The sequence below is a fragment of the Chironomus tepperi genome, unplaced genomic scaffold (assembly GCF_022539635.2).
Source record: "Chironomus tepperi strain 1889 unplaced genomic scaffold, CSIRO-AGI_Ctep_v1 contig_11, whole genome shotgun sequence".
Classification (NCBI taxonomy): Eukaryota; Metazoa; Arthropoda; class Insecta; order Diptera; family Chironomidae; genus Chironomus; species Chironomus tepperi.
In genome coordinates, this window is record NW_027226133.1 from 1,238,530 (window position 1) to 1,266,431 (window position 27,902).

The 27,902-nt window shown below is 31.0% G+C and overlaps 1 protein-coding gene across 4 annotated transcripts; it reads right to left on the reverse strand.

Annotated features, from left to right (window-relative positions):
* Window positions 1-278: 278 nt before the first annotated feature.
* On the reverse strand, window positions 279-27,902 carry Galphas (G protein alpha s subunit). 4 transcript variants are annotated; one of them, XM_070635533.1, is made up of 11 exons: window positions 27,629-27,902; window positions 27,093-27,183; window positions 14,614-15,230; window positions 13,413-13,574; window positions 13,234-13,330; window positions 12,985-13,105; window positions 11,153-11,281; window positions 10,849-11,028; window positions 9,856-9,980; window positions 8,745-8,818; window positions 279-7,205 (listed from the first exon to the last, which is right to left on the reverse strand). In XM_070635533.1, exons 3-11 carry the CDS (start codon window positions 14,728-14,730, stop codon window positions 7,059-7,061), a joined length of 1,152 nt encoding a protein of 383 aa, XP_070491634.1. In that variant the 5' UTR covers window positions 14,731-15,230; window positions 27,093-27,183; window positions 27,629-27,902; the 3' UTR covers window positions 279-7,058. The 4 variants fall into 4 exon arrangements, with proteins under 4 accessions (XP_070491634.1, XP_070491615.1, XP_070491607.1 ...); XM_070635514.1 differs by having other exon boundaries at window positions 27,093-27,491; XM_070635506.1 differs by having other exon boundaries at window positions 27,093-27,505.

The window sequence follows — 27,902 nt, forward strand, 5'->3', positions numbered from 1 at the left end:
ATCGCTCATCGTATTTCTCTCATGAATAATTTAATCAAAAAAGATAATTCCGAAAGCATAATAGAAGGAATTGTTTTGTTGCTGTTTTATTAATATTTTAATTTCGAATGCACATTTTTTTCATATTTAATATTTGCCTTTGAATTTTTTTTTTCATTATTTCCTTGGAGTTTTCATCATTTTCATTTAATTTTCTTGCTTGCAACATACACATTTGCATAAACAAACATAAAAATCGCCGATTTCAACGGAAGCATTGATTCATTTTTGTCCTAAAAATTTGTTATTTGTTCGGAAACACTTTTCTATACTTTTTTTGTCCTAAACATTATTTTTTGCATCCTTTTGATATATTTAATTATATTTTCTTTTCTAGTTGGTCCAAAAATGTCCAAAATTGAGTCCTTATAGAGCTAAGCTTTGGAGATTTTTGGCTCCCGAGAAATCAACAAAAATTGAAAATGCAACTAAGAAAACTTTGTTGTTGTAAAATTGCAGGTGCATGTATAGGAACAGATTATTTAAAGCTTATTATAGCTGCTAGAATTGCAGTTTTACTGCGATTGAAAATAAAGTTGCTATAAAATGAGACAGCAGCGTCTTTTTGAATGAAATCTTCATTATTGACTGATTAAATCAGTGGTGGGCAACCTTGGTGGATCGTGGCACACCTTGGCGGCAAGCCTTGATACACCTTGGTGATACAACTTGGCATACTTTGGTGGTACAGCTAGGCACACCTCGACCAAAACCTTACACCATATACGGTTCATTGTGACACATTGGTGTGACACGTCACACAGGTTGCCCACCACTGACCTAATCAATCAAATTTCAAGTCATATACCAGCAAATAAGCAGCAAAAAATAATACAACAAAATTTTAAGGTTAGGAGCTTTTTCAAATTTTGATGTTTCTCGGGTATTTTTCATGTGTCTTCTTCTTCTTTATTACTTCATTTTGTTACTTATTTATAAAAATTAAAACACATTCAATTCAATTACTTATTTAACGTTAGACAATGATTGCATTTCAGATTACTTTCTAAAAGTTTTTTTTTTATTTATTTTAATTTTTTTTTTTTGATAAAAAAATTTTCCTTTCACAAAAAAAAAAGATTTTTTAATTTTATTCTCATTTTTTTTATAAACAATTGATGTAAATATAATATTTTTTATATTTATCCTCCATCTAAAGATCTATTTTTAGTACTACTTACTGTGTACTTACAATAATTGTTCTTGTAGGTGAAAAATGGTAATATGTTTTGTAAAACACTTATTACAATTATCATTTTCAATTTTTTATGCATTTTATCAGCATGTTGACAAATTGGTTTACTTAATTTATTGTTTTTAGTTGAGATTTTTATATGATTTGACTTTTATTTGATTGAAAATTGAATTTTTGAACTGTTAATCTGATTTGTTTACTTTTTTCAGCTGAATTCAGCATTATATTGGTCTAAAGAGTTCAGCATTGTTCATATCAACTGTGATGAATTCAGCATTAATCAGTGAAATAGTTTTGAATTTAAAAATTCAATTACGTTGATCTAAATTCAGCATTATAATGCTAAATTGGACTAAATTCAGCATTTTTATATTAACTTATTTCGAACAAAGTATTCAGCAGTTAATTTATTTTGAATTCAGCATTTTTTACAAAAGTTGTGTTAAATTCAAAAATTTTAAGCTAAATTTCAGCGTAATTCAGCTGAAATAGTCTAAATTAAGCACTGTTCAGCTTAGTCATTGAGTAAACAATGCTGAATGTTGCTGAAATTATTTTTAAAATAAAGAATCTTTCAAAAATTAATCAAAATTGAGCAGAAAACTCTTTAAAATTGAAAAATGTAGCAAAATTATTGAAAACATGATTGATTTTAGATAGTTTGTAATTTTCAAATTAAAAAAGTCCGTTAAATTACACAAAAATCTATTTTAAAAAACAACAAATCAAATAAACCAAACAGCCACCATCCTGCATTTCATTCATGATTTTTTTTTTTTAAACTTTTTTTACTTATAATTTTTAATTTTGTTAATGAATCTACCCAGGAAAAGAAGTCAAGTTATTTTTTTTTCATATAAAGGCTTAAAGATTTTTTTTTCTTTCGATTTCTTTTTTGGGAGAATAGCACAGTAGAAAAGAAACTACAGAAATATCAATTGTTTTTCCTTATTATTACATTTTTTTTTGCTATTCAAGTTTTGAAATTTAATTTCAGTTTTTTTTTTTTGCTATTACTTCGCATATCCTCTACATTTTTTAATTCTTTTTAGTTTAATGAATATGTCCATTACAATATTTTCTTTATAATTTTTTTTGTTTCCTAACCTGGGGAGTACAAGCAGTTTAATTTCTCCTTTTTTTATTAAATTGAAATGAAAAATCATTTTTTATTTTGTTAACAAAGTGTGGTCCAGAAAATGTTGAATCAAATTTCAAGCTTTGTTTAATAATTGATCATTTAGTTATTGAAGAGATTGAAGAAATTTGAAGTAATTGTGAATGATTCTATTTCGGAAAATAGATTCAAATAGACATAAAGTTGGTTCAGGGATCGATTTCTTGGATATAATCGAGTCCAGTGGTGAGCAACCTTTATTGTGCACAAGTCCACTATGGTGGTAAACATCGACGCACACGGCATATGATTCATCGCACACAGGTGGCTCACCATTGCATCTAGCTCATACTCTCATTAGCAGAGCTCAAAGAAATCAACTTAAAAGCACACAGTGTAGAACTATCCGATAAATCCGGTCCCAAGACAAGGTTATTCTGACTCTAAGCCAAATTTGATGAAATCCGGCTTCAAATCAGAGTCAAGTCACCCTGGAGCCCAATTTACGACAATTTCTACGCCATGTGCTTTCCGTCCAACCCTTAAAATAAGTTATTTTAAATGTGGTATACCTATAGTTTGGAATCATCATTATAGGGTTTTATATTAGAAAATTTTACCCCAGTTTGGAATTGCCGAGGATGAAAAATGTCAAAAATCCATTCAGGATCTTAATATTGCTTATTAATCTATTTCAAGGCTATTGAAAGTTCATGGAAAAAGTAATTCTTGAAAAATACATTTACCTACCAATAATATAAAAGATTCCATCAAAAAATAGTATCTGAAAGACCACAAACTAGTCCTGAAATGTCAATGAATATAAAAACTCCCATTTGACCCATTTTTTTCTGGACCATACTTTAATTTCTTTTTTTTTTCATCTATTTTTTAATGAATATTTTTTAAAGCAATTAGACTAAATAATAATAATAATAATAATGAATAATAATGATAATAATTAGTAATAATAATAATAATAAAATAACAGTAAATCAACAGTTTTTTTTAAAAATAAAATGTATAAATATATCTATTTCTTCTCTCATTTTCTATTATTTACTCTTCACAAAAAAGGTAGAAAGATCGCTTTAAAGGATTTTCACGAGCAGCATCAACAAGTGAATGCATATAAATTTTTTTTTCTCATCTAATAATTCATAATAAAAAAAAAATCTTTAAATCTTCTTTATTTTTTTTATTATTTTTCTCTCAGTAAAGCTTAAAAATTACGAAAAAGCTCGTTCAATTGCAATATTTTTTTTTTATTTTTGAAGCTGTGAGGGGTGGAAATAAATACTTATTTTTTGAGGGGAGGAATTGCTTTAGAACTTATAGGATTATGGGGTCGCTGTGAGCTTTGTTGTTGTATTTTATGAATGAATTTTTTGTAAACATTTCGATGGGATTTTGTATCTCTTTAAAATTTTTACGCAGGTTTTTTCCATGAATTTTAGTATTTTCAATTGTATTCATAAATGACGTCTCATATTTGAACTTTTTACAAGCTGAATTAAACTTTTCGAAACACTTGAGTTGTCGAATTAAGTTTATTGAAATGCGAAAATTTCTAAAAATAGATTTTTGATTGCTAAATTCAGTTCGTTGAGTTGGAAAATTCAGATAGAAAAGTCAATAACTTTGGATTAATGAGCTGCTTAAATGAGTTTTGATTTGCTTAATTCATTTGGAAGAGATTTCTCAAACTTTTCTTTTTAAATATGATTTTTTGATTACTGAATTCAGCAGATTTTTGCACAATTCAGCTTGATAATTGCAATGTTCAGCATATTTTCAAACTTTTCAGCTTGTTGATTACTGAATTCAGCTTGTTCTTCAATAATTCGGCTTGATAATTGCCAAATTCAACTTAATTTGATTGTTTACTTTAAAAATCTAGCTGCTGAATATGATTGATTGAATTCAGCTAGTTTAACTTAGAATTTGCTGAATCATTTGATTGATTTTAATAGATGCAGCTTATTAAAGCATTTGTTTATTAAATTCAGATTGTAAATTTATGAATCACGAAGCTGAATTGTATTTAATGCTGAATTAAGCCAACTGATTTACTAAATTTGTCAATTTAATTAACTGAATTCAGCTTTTGTAATCCAAACTCTCAATTAACTCAATGCAAATCCTCAAATATTCACAGCAACTTAACATTCAATTCAACTCAAACATTCAATAAGAATTAAAGCAACCATGCAACTCACTAAATCAATGTTTTGCATAGACAGCGTTGAATAATTTAACAAGTTCTGCCTAAGAATTCAGTTCATTGTTGACATGTGTAAGGAAAAGAACAACGGAATGTCACCTGCACTTCCTTCCACGAAGAAAGGAGAAAAAATTCTTAGAATTTAACTAAGCGATTCTGTTATTATTTTACGATCCTGAATTTTTAATGACTTTATCAAGAATTTTTCCACTTCACATGAGGAACAACTTCCAACCCCAAAAAGCATATTTTCACACCCCTCGATCCGATAAAGTTAATGAAACAACAAAAAAAGAAAAGTTTAAGATAAGAAAGAAAGAAAAATAAAAGCTTAAAAAGTGTTTGCTGCAAATCCAATGCATTAAACCGAAAATGATTAACGAATAAATTTCCTTTCTCTTCTCAATTCTTCTTCTTCTTCTTCTTTTTTGGCAACAGTAGAAAGATTTTTTAATTTTTTTTTTGTTTTTGTTTTCAATGTAAATTGAAATTTGACTAGAAATTAAATAAAATGGTGCGTTTTCTTGTATACATAATTAACATTCTCATTCGCTTCTTCTTCCTCCTTTTTTTTTCATCATCTTCATCTTCTTTTAATTTATTAATAAATAAAAAATTGAAAAAAAAAATATTGCTATTCAAAAAAATAAAAATTGCATGCAAAATGTGTAAATGTAATGTGTGTATTTGTGTATATATGGGTATGAATTATAAAACAATCTCAAAATTACATTGTTTTGATGATTAAAGGAAACATTTTTCTTTATCTTTGTTATCGTTTTGGACGCAGAGTTGTTATTTGATTTGAGAGGAATCTTCGGTACATTCTTGAGTGAAATTGCCTAGATTGCCGAGCATCCTTACTTATTTAGGAATATTTGAAATTAAAATAAGAGATCGAAGTCGACTCGGATTTTGTATGAAAAAGTCAAGTCTAATCGACTCGATTCCACATAAAAGTAGAGTCGACTTCAAGCTCTACTCCAAATTCCAAACATTTCTCGCCTTAAGCTTTCGCGAAGTTGCTCTGATTCAGAAGTAACTCAACTCGACTTCATGTAAATTTCGAGAAAATTAAAATTTAGGATCGACTTTTTGCTTTAATCATCTGAAATTAACTGCTTCTAGCTACCATTGTTATTGATAAATCCTAGATTCATTTTAATCAAAGCTGCAAAGCTACCAGTGTGATCCTTATCCTAATACGCAATAATCATGTTTGTGGCTTTAGCTGCTATCACACTACATTACATTTTACTCAAATTTTACTAGAATATTTGAGATATCTTACGATTTAGCTGGATTTAGCTGCTCTCTAGAGCTTGTTCTTTTATAACATACTAGTTTAACATGCTCAAGAGCCTTACTCTTAGTTTACTCTGATCTTGACAGTACGCTCTTTGCCTGCTAGGGGTCGACATCAACTCCTATTAAATTTGATTGAACTTTGTTCTGTTTTTTAGTTTTTGAGGTTTTCACTTCGAAATTTGAATCATCTTCGAGATCCGATAAAAATTGATTTAAAAATCACATATTGAGTTCCACAACAAATCAGTTAGTCCAAAAAAAGCTGCAATCAGATAACAACTCTGCCTTTTTCCTTATTCATCTCATTTCTCTGCAGGAGTTTAATGTTGCCCATTATTATTATTTTTTTTTTGTTTCGAGGAAAATGAAATGAACTTAATAATCTACTATCAAAAGAATTAATGTCGAGTTTTTTTTTTTTTCTTTGTTTGTTTTGGAAGTGAGAAGTATGAGAAACATCGGTAAACTATATTTAATATTCAAATCGATTTTTGTTATAAACATTATTATTTTTTTTTCTTATTATTTTCTCCATTTTCATTCATTCTTAAAAATTATGTCAGTAATGAACTCTTGAATTTCACCTTATTTAATTCAATCAAATAAAAATTATACTTCCTCAATTTATTAATTTCCTTTTTTTATAGAAAAAAATTCACTTTTTTTCCTTATTTTTTGTTCTCAAAAAAATATATATATTTAAAGAAAATAAAATATATATATATATGTATGTAATTAAAAATTAAATTAACTAATGGTGTACGTTTATTGAATCATTTTTTTTTATTACTTAGCTTGTTTTTATCTTCGGTAGAATTTTCATCTCTCTCATAATGTTTTTATTTTTTTGTTTGTGTGTGTAAATGCTTATCAGTTGAATCTACCATACCATTTTTCATACTTTTTTATCAATTTTTTTTTTTTTTTTTTGGGAAAAGAATCTGTGTTTCTTGGATATACATGTGCTGATGACTTAATTTCATTTTTATATTATTATGTTTTTTTTTTGCATCTCTCATACTGTATGAAGTTTTATCTCTTAAGAAGTATTTTCACTGCTTTCCATTATTTATTTTTTTTTAAATTATTTTTATACTCATTTTTTTTTTCATTTTTTTAAATATATATATTTTTATGTATATATATATCCACTTTATGATCATAGAAAAATAAATTTATAAAAGTTCATATTGGCGTAAATGCATTCGCTGAATAATGTCTCGACAATCATTGAACACTCTCTTAATATTTTCTGTATCAACTGCACATGTGAAATGTGGATAGCAATAATGTTTACCATCTCCACTCGCTGTTGATATGCGCTGCAAATAAAGAAATATACACGTACATCAATGTTGAAAATACATATAGAAATGAGGCTGAGACATACAGTGCAATAAATAATGTGTGTCTCTTTTTTTTTTCTTTGAATACAGGAAATTCTAACAAAATTAACTACATAACGTGAGTAAGGGAAATGAGGGTGTATTTAGCGCATTTTTATGGGAATTTTTTTGAGGGGGTGTACATAGTTAGAATTGTTGAGACTTGTAATTTGAATTTTCCGGAGGTAAGGGGTCATTTGGAGGCAAGCGGAAGCCAGCAAAAGGACCAACAGGCTTGAAACTTTTTGCGGCACCTAAGCCTATGGACCACCATAGATCATAATTGATATTTAAGGCCAGTGAAGTCAGTAAGTAAGAAATCGTTCGCTTAATACTCTTACTTGGATTATTCCGGAATACAAGCAATGCATGAACAATAAAGGTAGTGGGAAACGTTGCCGGAGGGTGAGTTCTGAGTATGGTTACTTTAAGTTTATTTTTAAGTTTTGAATTTTGTGAACAAATTGTGTTAGGAAAAGTTCGAAATTACGTAAAGCTTAATCTTTTTCTAGAGCTTTTTCTTAAGCCCCTACTCTAAGGCGTTAACACTGAAATTCGTTTGTTCTAAATGAAAAGTATCAGGGCTCAACATGTTACACTTCTTCCTTCGCCCCAATCGTAACGCTTCTTAACAAAATAAATGAACCAAAATTTGTAACTCGTATCTAAACTGCACACCATTAGCGTTGTGCATGAACCCGAGCAAAACAAATGACGAAGGCTCCACCACGGAACTTCGAAGACTACTCTAAACCTCTTTTAATAATACTACAATAAATGAAATCCGCAGTCAAATGGTCATTTAAATGCCTTATGGACGCTAAACGGAGGCGGTTTCCATTTGGTATTATTAAAAAAGTTTATCGGAGCCTTCTTCATTTGTGCCGCTCGGGGAACGTTCCCTTACAATAGATTACATAGGTTCTTTTTCATCAACGAATCAATAAATGCTTCCGAAAACTCTTCCCCTAAAATTTTCCCTAACTTGTTTACTTGCGCTACAATTTTCAGCACAAAATTGCAATGAAAATTTCTTTAAAGCATACTCATGGCAATTCCCATATGTTTTACAACCTATTATGACAGCCATGGAAATTATTTTTGATCTACTTTTTTTTTCAGGAAAAATTTGTAACAACTTTGGAATTGCCAAATGACGTGAAAAAACATTTCTCAGAAAATAAGCTAAAATTTTTGATTACATTTCGAGCCTTAAAATAAACAGAGAACCACGTTTATTTCTAATGTTGCGTAGTAAACAATTAATTTTAGCATTTAAGAAGCTTACGATGATCAAAAAATTTAAAAAAAGACTCTTTTTTTTATAAAAATTCTTATGATTGCGATGACAAGACGTAAATTACGTGGGCAATTCATTACGACACCCCCATCATGAAGTTATAATTGAACGTTATTTAAAAGGTTTTTTCAGCCTACTTCTATTTTTATGAATTTTTACTCTTTTATTCAACTTACCAGAAATTCATCTCTAATAAAATATTTCGCTCTAATCACTTCTGGATCATCTCCTGGCTCTATCAATGCATCCGCTAAAATTAGATGAAATTTAAAGAATGTTAATTAGTAAGTTTTAATTGTGTGTTATTATTGAGAATTTCTTGGAAGAAATGGAAAGTTTTGTAGAAAAATTAATAATTATTGATCAAGGTCTTATTTGCTAAAGCTTCCAGGTGCTTGTGGAATAAATGAATGGATTTAGAACCGTTTTGGGAACATCCAGTGGCCTAATAAGAGTGAAATTGATGCTTGTGAATGGTTTAACATACGCTTTAGAAGATCCAGTGAACAAAATAATAATGAATTTGATAATTTTATTCAATTTTATGCTAAAATCTTGAAAGTCTTTCCAAAAAATCAAGCAAATAAGGATGATTACCTAAATTCAAGCTAAATCTAAAACCATTGAGACTTAACAGATAGGTAATGCTATCAAATTCATCAGAAAAACAAAGCCAACTTCCAGGAAAACAAAAATCAATACAGCGAAAACTCTTATTTCCAAGAATTATCAAATCATCACTGGATTTATGTCCACATGATAATTACGTCTCCATTACATTCAATCAAACGACATTTAGGCCAGAAAATATTTTCAAGAATCCCATTTAGACTAATTAAAGACTATTGATTGTTTCGAGGGAAATTGAGTATTAAAGGCTTGTTTTTTTTTCGCTGCCATCGAAAATGATTAGAAAATTCTAGTTAAGATAATAATCGATTTTCTATCCTACACACCGAAGAATCTCACATAAACTCAATTCGAATTTTCTAGTGAATCGTACGAAAAAAAAAATCAATCAAGCTACAGTGTAACTGATGTAAATATTTTATTGAGGTAAATAGGAAATTGTTTTTATTTCTCTTGATGGTCAATGACATTTTCATCAACTTGATGGTCAATCGCAGTGAATTTTTCTCAAAAGAGAAAATACAAAATCGATCAGCTGATATTCAATTAGTCATGAGATTCTTTCACTTATTGTTATTTACTTAAATTTACTTCCCTTGTTAACACATTTAAGGATAATATAAATCAATAATAATGAAATCATCATCATCAACTCACCTGGTGTTTGATACCTATTAAATTCAGCAAAATAGTCAGATAATTTACTTTTTTGTGCTTTTACTTTCTCAGCTAGTAAGTCCTGTTTGTTTAGAAATAGAATAACTGAGATAGTCCTAAGCCATCTGTAAGGATAGAAGGGAATTAAAGATTATTAGTAAATGTCTAATGACCTAACAGGCAAAGAGCATGGTTTCGTACAAAAAGAGTACTCCCGGATGGACAAAAATACGCTGGAACTAGTCATAAACTGGACATTGGCTTGCCATCAACTGGCTGTAACGTTTTTTTGACCAATCGGAACTACGGACCCTAAAAGCGGTCTCTTTGCTTCTTAGGAATAAATTTAAAAATTTCAAGCAATTCTGTTGCTACTTGCCAGTCATAAACAGGTAAAAATTCGACGATTTAATCAAAATATTAGATACAATGACGATGAACTTGACCTCAACCTGACACATATTTACTTATTTCCAGTAACCGCAATTCAAACACTTAGTTGGCATTAATCCAGTGTTATTCAACAAATAATACTAATTATTGAAATGAATTCTAAGCAGGTATTTATTGCAAATCTTACCTGACTATGTCAGTACCCAGATACAATCTTTTAACTGGATTTTTAATTGTCTGATTTGTGTATTGTTTGCGGTTTGTAAAGCTGTAATCATGAATCTATTTAAATCTGGACCAATTCAGATCCAATAAAGACTATGACAACAATGATGTTCACTTCATATCTAATTAACCCTTAAATAATTAACTTAACATACTTTAACGACCCAAAACATTAATCTCTAGAAATTGTAAGCTGAGAGCTTTGAAGTCATTACTTAAAATAGCTGATATTTCCATCATGAACACATTACATGGACTAAATATGATTCTCAAGGATTGAGAATTATTTCAATAAATTTTTATGACTGGCAGCAGCTGTCACATGGCTATCGTGGCCTATAAAAATAAAATATAACATCCACTAACGTAACCTACCTATTATTCCAAATGCTTTTAAATAAGTCCAATGATTCTCTTAATCTATTTTGTGTTGGATCTTCGCGCAACACCATGTTATAGCTAGAACATGCAGTCACAAAAATAATTGCAGTTACATCATTGAAACACTGAATCCATTTTCGACGTTCGTCTCGTTGACCACCCACATCAAACATACTAAATGGAAATAGATGTGTAGAACAATAAGGAGGAAGAAAAAAAAAATGATGAAATTGAAGACAATTAATTGCAAGGTGAATTCATAAATTGATTATTATCGTGATGGATTATCGATACTCACTGAAAATTAACTTTATCCACTTGAAATCTGGTTTCAAATATACCCGATGTCAGGACACGACATCTTAAAATATCTTGTTCTGATGGTGTATAATTAGGTTGCTTTACTACACTAACTCGATCCAAGAAACTGCAATGAAGTGGAAATGAAAATTAGAATATTAGTCGTTTCTTAGTATGCAATATGAAGACTGTTGAGGAAGTAACTACAGATTTTGAACGTTAAAGTCATGTTTTGAATGGCCAATTGCAGAATTTTGAGTTTATTAGAATGTCTAGTTGCAACTAGAGTTGTCAATTACAAATACCAATATTTGGGTATTTGGTCCATTTCGAAACTATTTGGGTCACCAAATAATTTGTAATTTTAAACCAAATAATTTGTATCCACCAATATAAGAGTTAAATGTAAAGCAAGTATGAAATTTTTCCTGAAAATATTCCAAGATAAAATTTTTGCGATATTTTTTAACAAATTTATGTAGTATTTTTTAGAATTTTTGAGATTAAATATATAATTAATACAAAAATTTAACACATGTTGTGGATTTGAAAGTCAGGACGAAGAGATAGCAAATCGCACTTCATGTCCTTATGATTAGAATGGCTGTATTCATGAATAGACTTAGATCTAGACATCAACTGAAAAGTTAGAGGCGCGGTTTATTTCATTGAAGTCCATTCAAGTTACGTTAACAAGTATTGAACGATCATTCTCTGCATAGAATGTTTTAAGCCGAAGTTTCCTAATCATATGTTTGAAGAAAAGTTAATATTTTAGTTATTTTTTAATATTATTCTTTGGAAAACAATTAATTTCATTACTTCTAAGTTGATTGTTATTATTAATTATACACTAAGCGTGAATATACAGGCATTTTTGTTGAAAATTCAGATGTTTTTAGGGTCATATCCATACTTTCGAAAATATTTGGTATTTGTACAATATTTGGGGGTCTCGATATTTGGGTATTTGGTATTTGTACAAATAGTAAAAACCCAAATAATTGACAACTCTAGTTGCAACTAGTCTTCTTAGAATTCTGCTGATAAGAGTTACCAATATTATCGAGTTCTCTAGACCATCCTACGATATCTTGATCGTCTCAAGACGCTATATTGCTATGTTTAATGAATGAGAACCTAAACTAAGGTTTGATTCGGGCTTTGTCAGACTTGTATTGATTGAAAGATCAATACAGAATGTCTTAATTGTCACGAGAAGAAATGAAACTCTAAAAATTACACTTTATGATGAATTTAGCATCAAATCTGAATAAAACTACAGGCTTAGTATTTAAAAATATCAGGAAAGCACAAGAGTTTAAAAACCTAAAACAAACCGGCGTCAAAACGATCTAAATTCGGATTCGACGTGGACCTGGTACCAAGTCAGCCCTGCGTTAATCTTAAACTAGTTTTGGCACTATTTGCCATCTTTTTAAACCATTTTAAATGGCTAAATTCTCTTAAAACATGGCATTTAAACCTGGATTTGAAGTTGAACATCCTAACTAAGTAAAGAGACTGCTTTTAGGTACTGTATGAGTATTTCTGTATCATGGAAGTTTGCTCGTTGCTTGTTAGATGCTTCAAAAGTAATTTTGGACCAGTGAAACAGCCAATTTAACTCTGAAGCTTCATAACTTCATGTTTTGTTACTTTTGAAGACTCAAAAATGTCTAAAAGAATTCCCCAACATTTTCACGATAATAAGCATACTTATTAACTTCTTCGACAATTCCTGAATTGTCTGAATGAACTGAATGAAAAAGTTCAAAAATCTGGTCTACAATCCTCAATCAACAACATCCTCTTGAGAATCACACTTACTATTTTGCGCAATCAATTAGTTGATATTCATTGGATCGTTCAAAAGTTTGTTGTACGCCAGAATCTTTCCAAAGCTCTTCCGTGTGCTCATAAAATTCAGGTGGATAGTTAAAATCAGGATCTAAAAATAAAAAGAAAATTAAATATATCAAAAATTCATATAAAAAAAAAAGTCACAAATATATCGTGCGGTGCACTTGGCACAGATATATTTTCATCATCATTATTTTAATATTAAAGAAAACATACTTGAAGCATAATCCTGAATATAGTCTACTCTTGCTTGGTTTTCAGGTTTCTCTAATGATATTGGAGGTGTTAGAGTGCTCATAGCACCTGTAATCGTCTGTAAAGAAAAGAAGAAGAAAAATAATGTCAATCTCATTCCTCTCATTCCTTCTTATTTTTTCCATTCAGTTTCTATTTACCAATATTGCATCGCGTATATTTTTCTTGATGTCTTCAATCTTCTGTTTGCGCTCGGTATCAGAGAAACCATTCACGTGTAGAATACGCATTTGCTTAACGATTGTTGATTTGCCTGATTCACCAGCGCCAAGCAAGAGCAATCGATGTGTTGCTCTGTAAACCTACAATGAAATACACAAAAAAAAAATTACTTTCGAGTTGAAAATAGTCGAGGTAAATATTTGCAAAAGGCGTATACAGTTGAGAAATTTGGGGAATTTTACAACAAAGTTCCTTGCATTGAGTAATTTTGTAAGAATCTCATGATCACAGGTGGTATTGATATTTAAAGTGCACAGTAGGTAATAAGGAACTAATACATAATTTGATGTAATATATAAAATTGCATGACCACTTGAAGTTTTGTTTTCAATTGCAGATTCCTCTGCTATTATGAGATTCATGTGAATATGCTGCATAATCTGCGAAATACTATCTTATTATGAGATTTTTGATTAAATATAGATTTACTTTAAATGCTTTTTATGAATCCGGAAAGCACATAAACTTCTGATGATCTAGTTATGGAAGCACACGGAATGGAAATAGTAGAAAATTCAGTCACAACCTAGTGTGACACTGGTTTCAGACTAGATTCAGTGAAACTCAGCCTCAGATCAGAGTCAAATCGAGCTACAGGAGGTTTTCGGTCATATCGTTGCCGTGTGTTTCCTGAACTAGATCATCAGAACTTTTTGGATTTGTTCTAGTAAGGTTTAAGAGTGCTTTATGTCACACTCCTGAACATCCCCTTATAGCTCAGTTGTAAGAGCATGCGGGCGGAAATCTTAGGATGTGGGTTCGAATCTCACTCATGTTCTGAGAAAGTGTCCTTTTTCTGTAGAACCTTAGAAGTAGTAAGGTTCTGAACAGAATTAGAAGTCATAAAGTCAGTTACTCTTCCTATAGATCACTAACTTATTAAAGCAGTATTGTCCAAACTGTGCGCATTGGCATACTATTCCATGATTTGCATCCTATGTGTGGTTTTGGTCGTGGCTTATCACCAACGTGAGCCATACCACAAAAAAAGTTTAGACAACACTGATCTAAAGCAAATTATCCCCTTTAAACTGTTTCCTACACTATCTTCATTTCTTTATCTACGCCTTATCAATTAAATGGTTCAGATTATATCTCAAAAAATAAATTCACTCTTACCTGCTTATCCTTTTGTAGTTGCTTTGTGATAGCATCGCTCCTCCTTTTTTGACTTTTCGAGTCATCTGTACTATTTGAATCTGCCTGTTTTGAACTAGCTGAACCAAAACACCCCATTGTTGCCCACCAACACGATGATGACTGACCACCGTCAGGTGTATCGGGAGATTCTGTTGTCCCCCGCGCTTCACCGTTACGAGCCAGTATAAATGTAAATTATTATGTGTGCTTTTTTACCGTCGTTCGATCTTAATAAAAATCGCCCGCCGTTGCACACACGAGTTGTTTCGTATCTATTGCTTGAATTGATTATATTAAAAGGAAATTTTTTTCTTTGATGCTGCCGCTAATGCTGCTCGATGTCCTTACTTGTTCTTGTTTATAAGCTTAGTTATATTTGTTAACTACTAGTGAAATTATGAATTTAAGTATTCTCATTCCCAATAATATGTATTCCTTTATTAATTGTTATATTTGCCTCCTTCCTTCTTTTACTTTTGCTCGTCTATTACTTATTATGTATATTTATATTATTTTTCATTCACTTAATAATGCTTCTTATTTGGAATTTCTCTCTCTTTCCTTTTCTCTCCTTCTCACACTTTAGCTGCTGATATCTAAAAATAAAGAAAAAAAAATGATTTTTTATATTTTAAAATATCTTATGAACGAGTGAGAAAGTGGTCTCTTAAAATAAAATTTATATAAATTCTTCCTCTCTATCTTCCTTCTTTTTTTTATTTCATTTTTTTTTCTTTTCACAAATATTTTTTATCTGATAAATCAAAAATGTTTCTTCTTCTTATTCTTATTCTTTTTTTCTGTAAGAGTCGTCGTAAGTGAACGATTTTAGCGCATTTTTGTGAATCATCATACGCATTCTATTGATTACGAAATATTGAGAGATCTTTTTTTTTTGTTGATAAATTAGTCACAATAAACAATTTAGTTAAGTCAGTGGTAGGCAACCTTTTATACGCGACACTCATCTTGGCGGAAGTTCTCGACCGAAACTGCGTAAACCATACGATTTGTGACCATTCCTTAAAAACACACTAGTGAGTCGCGGCACACAGGTTGCCAACCCCTGAGCTAAGTAAATTCTGATCGCGTGAAGAAAGTTTTGCTGTGTGAGTTTGTGGATCTTTGATTCAGTAGAGTCATTTGTCTCAGGCTTATTAATGCCGAGTTTTAATTCTCAAAGGGGAACATACTTAGTTTTTATAGAGTCATAATTTTTATATTTTTTTGGCCTACACAACTTTTAGTTTGAGGAAATTTTTGAAATTTTTACAGTAGTTTATGCATTAATTTTAAGAGATTTTGAGAATTTTTAAATTTAAGCTTAAATTAGTAGATTTTAACAGAAATCGTTAAATGATATTTATGAACCCGGAAGGCGCACGTTCCAAAAATTGTCGCAAATCCACCCCTAAAAAAGAATGACTCTGGTTCTACGCCAGATCTAATAAAATCCGGCCTCGAATCATGGTTAAGTCGGTTTAAAGCCGGATTTTCGGTTGTAAGATTTGAAAAGATTTTGTTTGGCGAGAAATCAACCCCAAATAGTGCAAATCGGCTAATCAATCAAAAGTCCGAATCCAACTCGGCGTCACTCTGACTTGTATTAAATTCGCCTTAAATCCGACACTATGTCAGAGTTACGTCGACTTGGTTTCTGATTTTGGATCAATTAAGCGATTTGTGTTATTCGGTTAAGATGCAAGTTTGAATTTCTGATGAACGCCAGTTGTGAATGAAACCAAAATGAATTAATCTCTTTTGATATGATCAATCGATTCTTAATTATTCAGTTTAAACAGTTTGACACTACAGTTTGACAAATAATCAAGTACATAGCTGATTTCAAACATTCTATTCAAAATCATCATCTAATTCCAGTGTTCCTTGATATAATTGTGCTTAATCTCTTAATAATCCTCAATACAAAAATCTTAAATCCCCCCTCAATCCATACTACATCTCTGCCAAATCAATTTCCAAAATAACATAACCATTTGTCGCACGCGCGAATCTTGAGTTCGTAAATTTACGCCACTCGAGTGTTGTCATACATTAATTTAAATTATTTTAAGTAAAAGGAATATAAATCTTCTCATCAGTTCAAGTGGTCAATAGACTGGAATTATATAACACTATAACAATCCAATCCATAAACGCCTTCAAATAACAAAAAAATAGCACTTCAGCCATTTCTCTCAATTATGCTTCAACATCAGATTTCAAACATGAATTTCGTTGTCATTGGCAATTATGTAAAAAAAATGATGTTGGAAGTAAAGTACTTATTTTTTTCGGGGTTTATAGGTCAAGGTTATTAACTTGGTCAAGGTCGATAGAGAAAAAAAATTTTAGGCATTAATCTTCAAAGCACAAATTCCAGAAGACTAGAAGGTTGTTGTGTAACGGATAATGGAAACAGTAATGATAAAACCCGATACTCTAGAACAAGGGTGGTTAACCTGTGTGCTGTAGCACATCTTGGTGGGAAGCTTTGATTGGAAACCGTACTTGACATACGGTTCATGGCTGTGTGCTGCGGCGCAGAGGTTGCCTGTAAGTTTCTAGATCAGAGATGGGCAACCTGTGTGCCGCGATATATCTTGATGGTAAGCCTCGACCGAAATCATACACTCCATACGATTCATGACAAAATAATGTATCGCGTCACACTGGTTGCCCACAACTGCACTAAAAACTTACAATAAGTCAAAGTCGGATTAGAAAAATCGCATAAATAAAGTCGATGATAAGGAATTGAAATACCCTTGATATCTAAAAATACTATTTAAAATTTTCTGATGATTTAAAAAGTAAAAATGTCAATTTTCGATTCAATCAAATGAAAACAGATCGAATTTATTTCACAGGAAATGTGTTTTTTTCGGTGGTTCCGGTCTCAAAAAAATGATGTAATGAATAAAATATTGCAAAAAATCAAAAAAATCTGGATAACTAGCAAAGATTCACAAGTCGAGCATGTGAAGCAAATTATGGAGTGTTAATTTTATTTAAAATGGTCGTTTTTTTGGGGCTGATTATTATAAGTGATCAAGATTTTTGGGGTTATGAAGGTCATTTTTGGGATGTCTATCTGCAATTAAATGATAAGCAATTAAGTAATTTAATAGACTAAGGGAAAATCTTGATTTTTAAGGAAATTTTGGAATAAAATGTCGAATGATGGAAAACCCGTGACTGGCCTGTGACTGAAAATTAGGAAATGTTCTATTTAGCAGCCATTTGGACGCCACACATTGGTTACTTCCATTCGAGGTTATTAAAACAGTCTTAGAGACTTCTTCACGGAACCTCCTTCATATGTGTCGCTCAGGACCGAAATTCACGAAAAACCAAGCCAAAGACCTATCCAATCTGCTTCAATATTTCAAAAAAATTTCGTCAAAACTATAAATATTTCATGATCTTTCAAGATTCTAATTAAATTATTAGGAGAGAACCTCTTAAACTCAAAATGAGCAAGATCAAGAAAGTGAAAATTGGACTTGATTAGTCTGTCTTAACTTATATTTGCTATGTCATTGATATTCTGTCATTCATAAATATATATTTTGTAGAAGTTCGTAGAAGTAAATTTCAATATATGTAGCTATGCAGACTAAATACTACTAATATATGTACATAGGTATATCAGTACATTATGTAGTCATTCGCTGAAGACACATGGTGTAGAAATGTTTAGAAATTCGGCGTGAAACTGGCCTGAGACCGTTCAGTGTAATCTGACCAAAACCAAAGTCAAGCTGTCTTGGGGTCAGATTTGTCGCCTTTTTTATGTCGTGTGCCATCCTAGATTAGAACGAGAAATGAAATTTGAATTCAAAGTGCAGGATTTCAAGAAGCATAAATTGCTACTTTATGAATAACAATTTTGTTTAAATACCGAAGCCACCTGTTTTACTCCAACCACCAAGAATTCAACAAGTTTTAACCCTTGCTATTTATGTGCGTAGAATGAGTTTTTTGCTAAATCTGCATATTGCATCCAGAATTCAAAGTTAACTCAAGTTGACTTTTACAATCAAAATCCGAAGTAACTTTGCTGCATCGTTGGAAGCTACAGGACGTAGAAATGGATGAAAATTCAATTTCAGGTTCCTTAAATTCTTGCTTTTGGTCACATTTGATGAATTTCGACCACAAACTAGAGTAAATTTGGTCTAAGGCCAGTTTATAAGCCTACTAGGTCTTATGCCTTTCAGGAATCAATTTAAGACAGAAATTTCAACTTCAATTTGCTATCAAATCCTTAAAACCACTAAAAATTTTGTTAAGCTATTCGTGTCACTTAAAAATTCATTTTTCAAAGACGTTCATTCACTTTTTTTAAAGAAAATTCAAAGAATAAACCCAAGAAGACCCCACAAACTGCTAACATCATAACTCATTTCATTGAGAAATGCTAATTATATTTTTTTTTTTGAAGAAGAAATTATGAAAAAGTCTTTAAAAAACACGGGACTTGGCGCTTTTTCCTCATCAATGACTTATGTCAAAAAAAAACCTCTTAATGATGTTACACGATTTTTGATAAGTGTCTATGTCGAATGAGTTAGTCAAATTTAGAAACTGTCTCTACCTTGTTTGATATTAAGGTACTTTAAGATTCTTTGATCTTTATAAAAAAAGAAACGATATCAAAGGGCTTAAGTTGTTCTATTTAAAATCTATACAAAAGATAATTTATGAATAGGTGACTTAAAACTATCAAGACGTGATGCTTACTGACTTTTTTTTGGGGTATGACAAAATGAGATAATATCATCAAGATACATCCAATCAGAGTTGCAAAACAGGCACCTGTTAAAAGCAAAAACCGTACAATTTCTTGATAATTTGAATGGTTTTGTAAGGAAAGGCATAGACAAAAACCGTAGAATTTCTTGATAATTTGTATGGTTTCGTAAGAAAAGTCACAGACAAAAAACCGTACAATTCCTTGATAATTTGTATGGTTTTGAAAGAAAAGTCGTAGACAAAAACCGTACAATTTCTTGATAATTTGTATGGTTTTGTAAGGAAAGTCATACAAAACTATACAAATTATCAATAAATTGTACGGTTTTTTTCTGTGCCAATTGCCTGTTTTACAACACTGCATCCAATTGCACAAAAAAAAACACATCTTAATCATCATCACACAAGATCTTGAACATTTTAAAAGATTTATTTCAGCTGAAAAGATGCCTAATCAATGTCACAAAAATGTGTGGGAAACAAGTAAATGATTTTAATTAAAGTGACTTTATATATATATTTTTTTTCGGCAATTTATCAATGCATGATATGAACTAGCTGTTAAGAGCGTAAAACATATTCCATTGTAGTTGATTACACAAACTATCGGTTCTGCTTCTCTATTAATTTTAATCACTCAACTCATTCACTCGCGTGTATATATGGGTAAATCTCCGTAAAAAGGGAACTGCAAAAATTGACTAAAAATTTTCTAAATCGACTAAAAATTGTTTGTCATAGATCTAGGATTAAAATTTGATCTTTAAAAGTACTATTTAATTAAATTTATTTTGTTTGTAGACGAATTTTAACGGAAATCTATGTTTTAAACCACATTTTGTTTTGCAATAATGCGTCGAAAAGTTGACATTCTGACACGATTTTTGTAAATATCTCCTTAATTAAACATCTTTTTTACTAAATAAAAGCACATAACGAAAGCTTAGAGGAGCGAAAACCTTTTGTGTATCTTTTTTAAGCTTTAAAATTCATATCTGAAGAAAAAAATCGAAAATAAAAATATCGACTTTTGGTAAAGTTGACAATCAGACGCTCTTCAAATCGAAATAAATCATTAATTAAAGCATTTACAAAGCTGGATTATTTGAAAAACTATCATAATTAACTTTTTCTACCATATAAGAGTATAAAAAGCTAGAAAAATTAACCAGTTTTTGAGAATTTCACAAAAAACATAGTTTTTTGATAGAAAATTCTTACGGAGATTTACCCATATATGACTGTTTATTGTCGTACAACAACAAAAAAAATTATCAAAAATTTATCACTGCAGGCTGTGAATGTATATAAAATAATAAAAATTGATAGAGCATAACAACCATGCGGGGATATGTGTATTTATACAAAATTTACGATATGTATTTAATATATTATTATTATTATTTTTTTTTTAAATCAATGAATGAATTGAGAAAAAGAAAAGAAAAAAAGGAATCCTTTCTGTGTCTATATCCACTCAGCACGCGTGTTGATACTATATATGTAAGCAATTTATAATCTCTTTTTGAAATGCGCACAGATTTTCTGCACACAATCAACAAGTTTCAAATTCAAAAAGTCAGAATCTTTGGCACCGAGTGACACAAATGAAGAAGGCTCAGTTGCGGAGCTTTTAAGGCTTTGCTGAACATCTTCTGTTAACACCAAATGGAAGACGTCTCCATTTGGCTTCCATATGACTGCCAAAAATAGGGGGAATTGGATGCAGTTGTCAAAAATAGACAGAAATGGATGCCGCTGTCAAAAGTAGGCAGAAATGGAAGCCGTGGTCTTATGGACGATAAGCCATAGAACCATAGTCCGTTAAACTATTGAAAAAATGTAACCCATAGTCATATGAATTACGGTCTTATGTTTTGGTGGACTATGGTCCTATTTTTTGGCTTCTTTATGACTATAGCTTCCATTTAGGCATATTTTGGGCAACTGCATCCATTTCTGCGAATTTTTGGCAGCCATACGGACGCCAAACTAAGTCGGCTTCCATTTGGTGTTAGCAAGAGCATTAGCTGACCCTTAAAAGCTCCCTAGCCACCTTCTTCATTTGTGCACCTCGGGATTACCTCCAAGAAATTCCCATACAAATTAGAATCCCCAATTAGCATGTGTCTCGCACAATTAGTCTACTTTCATATTTTTAAATTCAATTTTGGTAATTTTTATTCATTTTAATTTTACTTTATGCCTTTTTCGTCACTGTTTGTTGCTATTTGAATTCCAAAGAAACGGCGTACAGCTCTTAATGAATATTAATAAGATCGGTATAAACATGAACCTTGCATTATTATGTCAATCAGTTTTATAAATAAATTATTTGAATATATAGATGTACATACATGCATACACACATACAGTTACTTCTTCTTCTGTTTGCTTTCTTGCTACTTGTGCTATTTCTGAGAAATATGTGATGTTGTATATGCGAATTTAATTACTAATAAATTGGAAATTTAATTGAGAACTCTTTTTGGATGTTGACTAAATTGTAATTCGCACTGTGCTGCTCGCGCTTAAGAAGCTGTCATTGAACAATGATTATTCTTGCCTCATTGTACAAAAAGTAATAAATAATAATAATGTTAATACATGTAGATAAATTGAAAGACATTAGATGTGTACATTTTGACATGTATGAAGGTTCCAAAGTCTCGTTTTATTTCTAGTTCCGGAAATTCAATATTTATGACGTGAAAACATTTCATATCGCCAACATTTAAGGCTTTTTGATAGTAATAATCGTATGCGGTGCACGATTTTAAGCACTTAATTTTGTAGATCTTATCTTGATCAATTTATAATGACTTGTTGATTGAGACTGAATGACTTAAAGATGGAAGAGTGATAAAGCTGCAAAGTGCTCAACATAATGACAAATTTTTAAGTAAAATCTCACGTGGTTATCAGGGAGGAATCGTAATGATTTTAGAGGGAATCACCGGTTTTTAGGCCAGTGGTGGGCAACCTTTGTGTCACGGAACACTAAAGTTCTGGCAAAATGCCTAGAAGCGCATTTGGTGTGCGGTTTGTGTCGTGGTTTACCACCAAAGTGTGCCGTAACACAGAAAAGGTGGCGCACCACTGTTTTAGATCAGTGGTGGGCAAAATGTGTGCCGCGGTACACTTATATGTTGCCAAAATGCAATGAACCTCATGCCGCATTAGGTTTCTGCCGTGCCTTATTACCAAGTTGTACCACGCCACAAAACAGGTTGCCCACCACTGTTTTAGACTATCATGTTTGCCTAGAATCACAAAATTCGTTCAAATAAATTGAGTAGCAAATTACACAGAACAACTGTTTATCAGGTGACAACAAATGTTATGTCTGGGAATGTAAACTGCTGGAAAAGCATCACACAAATGTTCATTTGTACTACAGAATCCAAGAATGCTCTCAATAATTGATTCATTATTGAAATTCGTGGATATTCAAAGCAGACACAAAAAAAAGTAAAAATTCATTCCTTGAATCGATCGTAAACATTTTTAAGTATTATGGTTTTTCCAGATATAATTGAATTATTATTATTATTTTGATAATATTGACTACCATGTTATTATTTTTTTTTTGTTTATGCACAACAATTCATTGGAATTTTCGTCATTGATTGTTGTCGTCCAAAAACAACACAAATCATCAATTAGCTTCGTTGATTCATCATATTTCATTTTGTGAAAAATGATCAATTTTGAATGAAAAATTGAGGTGATTGTTGTTAATAACACGAATGAGTCAGTGATAAGAACAACAGAGATCACTTGATCTGGATTTTACTATTTTGTTTTGATTTTATTACATTTTCACGTGATCTTGACTCAATTTGGTATGATTCGTGTTTAATGAAATGATCTCGTGGATCAATAATAGGCAAAGAGAGTGCTTTTAGGTATCAAAGTGTAGTTCTGAAACATGACGGAGTTGTTATGCATCATGAAATCATGCTGTTTGCCTGTTAGAAGATCTTGCAAGATTGGAATGATGTTAAGTTTAGAAAGGATGACTTAAATTGAATTCCAGAGGATTTGTACAAAAGATTTAGGTATAACAGGTGTAGTTTTACATGATGGTTGACAATTAGTAGTCATACAGCTAAACAATGCTGTCCTATCCGTAGGTTTACCGTAACCGACAATTAGGATGCTTTGGAGAGCTTGTTCATCTTAAACATACTAATAGAGCTTGCTTGTGAGCGTTTTGCTTAGCTTACTCTGCTTTTAAGGGCACGGTATGTGTCTGCTAGGGTTTGAAGCACTAGCCTGATATCATTAAATGTTTAAACGCCTCATGAATGACCTAAACTCTAATTTGAAGCAAAAACTTCAATAAAATTGAATCAAATTGAAAACCGTCTCTGCTTAGTCTCTGCAGAGCTCTGATCATTAATGAATCTCATTCTGGATCTCAATAGAACCTCTATACTTGACAGACTCATGCATGAAATCGGAAAAAATCAATTAATATTTTATCGGAAGTACTACAATGTTTTTTTTTCATATAATTACACAAATATACTCCTAAAGTTCATCTACTTTCCTAGAACTTCATAATTCATAAGTTTGAAGCATATGATTCCCAAAACCTATAATCTTAATATTCATAGTATACGATTGAATGAATCATCAAACACAATTTTCATAAAAGTATCTTGTTTACAATTATCTTCAAGCTATTTTTTTCTTGAATTGAAAATTCTGACCTTCAAATAAATTACAACAATGTCTGTCAGCTCATATGCAGTTTTTGTGTTGATAGAAAAAAAAAATTATTAATTTACAATTTAATAAGAACCAATAATTAAGGTTGACTTGAGACGAAATATTAATTATCGATTAGGAGTAAAACTTATAGATTTTTGCATGATTGTGAGGGGAAAAATCCTAAGTGATAAAAAAGTATCAAGGTCAATCATCAGGCGTCTAACGAATCTGAATATTTTGTACGAAAAAAATAAGAAGAAGAAGAAAGAGAAAAAAAAAAGATTTTCATGTAAGAAACTTCATCACATTATCTGAGAATATTTTTTTTTTTGTTTTCATTTCAGTATCGCGCACCGGGTCATAGTCACATTTATCTTAGACAGTTGTAGTGAAATTTTGTTCCACGGCACATGTCTATATATCTAAAAAATCATCGCAAAATTCATGAGAGTTTGAAATTGAAACTTGTTTATTTAGCAGTAAATTGACAGAAAATCCGAGCGGCACAATGCGGCGGATCTTATTTTTCTCCGCAAAAATGGATCTACATCAGCCGTCAATGTGTCTTATGGGGAACAACTGTTGATATGCCGACTTAGCGGTATCCTACCCTAACAGACAATGAGTATGCTCAACTGTATGAGGCTAATCATGAGTAAACTCAGTTAATATATGTAATTGAGCATGTTACTTGTCTGTTCGGGCTAATGAACATGCTGTGCTCCCTAGCAGACAAAGAGCATGTTCTTAAGAGCTTGATCTACTTAAATATACTATTTGAGTAAGCCCACGAGCGTTACTTAAGCTTATTCTGCTGTTGAGAGCCGCTAGAACCAGCTTTTTGCCTGCTAAAGCGAGCTCATTGCCTGTTAAAGCTAGCTTATTGCCTGCTAGAACTAGCTCATTGCCTGCTAGAGCTAGCTCATTGCCTGCTGGAGGAAGCTCATTGCCAGCTAGAGGAAGCTCATTAACTGCTAGAGCTAGCTCATTGCCGACTAGAGCTAGCTCATTGCGTGGTAGAGCTAGCTCTTTGCCTGTTAAAGCCAGCTGATTGAATGCTAAGGTTTACTAGCTATACTTAACACAACAAGAGTTAGCTCTAGAGCCTTTCTCTGATTTTAAAAGTAAGTTCATTGCCTGCTAGTCGCTATTCATGAAATTCTTATAAGAATCCAATTACCGACCATCCAATCCCATCAAGAACCACTATCAAACCCAAAAGTCTCATTAATATCGACGAAATACGAGCAAAGAAAGAAAATAAAATCAAATTCTTGACAGCCACAAAGTAACAATAGTCTATCTAGAGTTTCAAATTTTGTCTTCCAATGTATTTGCAGTTTTAGGTTTGAAAAAAGTGCTAATTTCCAAAAAAAAAAAAAATCTTTTAAAATATAAAAATAAACACCGAGAGAGAATATATGTATGATGATTCCCAACACTTTTTTAATAAGTAGATAAAAATACACGAAAAATCATACGGAAAATTTCTATCGAGAAATATGTGTATATGTATATACATATATGTTCACATTTAGCGGACATTTTTTTCACGAGTGAGTGTGGTGTGTCCGCTCACTTTGGGGCTGATGCTGATGAGATTCTCATTTTTCACATGTGAATGAACTCGATTGGAATGGGAACTAAAATAATTTTTTTTTATCCTCGTTCAAACGTGACCAAAATTTAATCGTAAAAGTTTTAATTGGAAACAATTTGAAGTCAAATTTTTGTTTTGTCAGAATATTGTTTACTTAACTAAGCAGTTCCGACTTTAGTGAATATTAAAGTATTTTTTTTATATATACTAAGAATTACTAAATAGAGTAAATTACTACCCACTATGCATTAACATCAAAATCGACAATTTACAAGTCAAATGAACGTAAAATCGTAATTTTGTTTATTGAAGAAATTTGTAAGGAATTTTAAGGAAGTTTTCAGGTGTCATAAGAATCCAATTGGATAGATTTCCAACTTGTGGACTTAGAAATTGTGCAAAAAACTAGCTGATTGACCCAATGTAATGTATGCCACTTGGTATTGGCAATTGAGAAAGGGCAGACATCGATAGTGCCAGATTTAGACGTTAACTGAGTAGCTTTGGAACACAGCTGATCTGTACAGCCAGCGAAATAAGTAAGTAAGGAGACAAAACCAGCAACAGAGTAAGATGGAAATGGTTTGATCTTGAAGATCCAGAGCTTTGTCTTATATACATCTCAGAGCTAATGACAATTTAGTAAGAAAGGATTCGTCTATCCACTGCACTCAAATCTATATCTACAGCTTCTAAAACCACTCATTTCATGACATTTCTCCCTTGTAGCCTGCAAAGGGGTGCTATAAGCTCGCATATGATTAGAAAAAGGACAAGTGAAAAATTTCCCATTCCGAGTCTCGAACCCTTGATCTCAGGGTCGATATTGCAAAAATTCTGTCCTGATGTACTAAACCATTCCGCTATCAAGCTCACTCATGTAACTAAGCAATTGGACACATTTTAATAAATCCAGCATGAAAAAAATTCCCTCACGAGACAAGAAAATGCTAGAAAAAAAAGAATGAAATTTTCACTCAGCACATCCATTAATAGATCAAAAAAATCCATCAATAAATCCATTGAAAATCCTCAAAAAAAAAAAAAAATCATCATCACAACGAATGCGCTCTAATCATCCATCTCCGGTGACTCTCCACACTCTTATTTTTTCTTAAATTAATTTTTTTTTCTCATGCATAGCAGCACTTGTGGCAAATTTATTTGAAATAAAAAAAAATTGAGAAGAAAAAAAAAAATCAGAATTTTTTTTCATATGCCATTTACTGACTGTTAAATTTAAATCAATAATATTTTTTAATTGTCACATTTTTTTTGGTTAATTAAAACACACAAAATAATTTTCATCTGTCTCAAAATCAATCGACAATTGCAACGATTAAGCACAAAAAAAAAAAAAAAATGAATTTTTTTCTCTTACCGTCTTTGCAAATAAGTATATGAATTTTTTTTCTTATGTATTAGTATATGTTTTATATATTTTTCTAATTCATTATCATTGGTTCAAGTGACTGAAAAAAAAAACTTTTTTTTTGGACTGCTTTCATTAAACGACACAAAATTGTTTCATTTGTTTTGCGAATATATTTTTTTTTTATCAGTACAGAGATAAATTAATTTAAATTTTCTTCTTAACTTTTGTGTTTTTTTTTTTTTTTTTTTTTTTTTTTTGGAATTTTTCTTCACTTCAAAAATTATTTTATATCGATTTTCTTAATGTATAGGTTATTATTTTTGTTATTAGTATTTTTCATATCTTTCACTTCAATATTCTTTTGACTTTTCCGAATATCATGTCGAGATGTTGTGGCTTATCATTCTTGATTACATTCACTTTATCGGTTATATTTTAACTTTTTTAAAGGCGTTTTTCTTTTTTTTTTGCATCAACTTCTGGCATTCAATGGGAACACTTTTATCGTTATCAAAAAAAAAAAAAAAAATTCTGAAATTCACCTTTAAAAAAATACACCCTTAATGTTGGAGGAGAAAAAAAAAAGTTCACATTAGCCAGAAGAAAAAAAAATGATTTCTTTTAATTTTTTTTTTCTCTCTCTTTTTTTACAATTTGCCAGCCGTAAATGATATCTTATTGAACTTTTATGTTGGCGAGATTTTTGTGCACGTTTTTAATAAAGTTTTTACAATTTTATTCTACTTTAAAAAGCTTTACTATTTTTTTTTCATTTGATTGGTGATTATCAGAATAGAAAACTTTTTTTTTTCACAA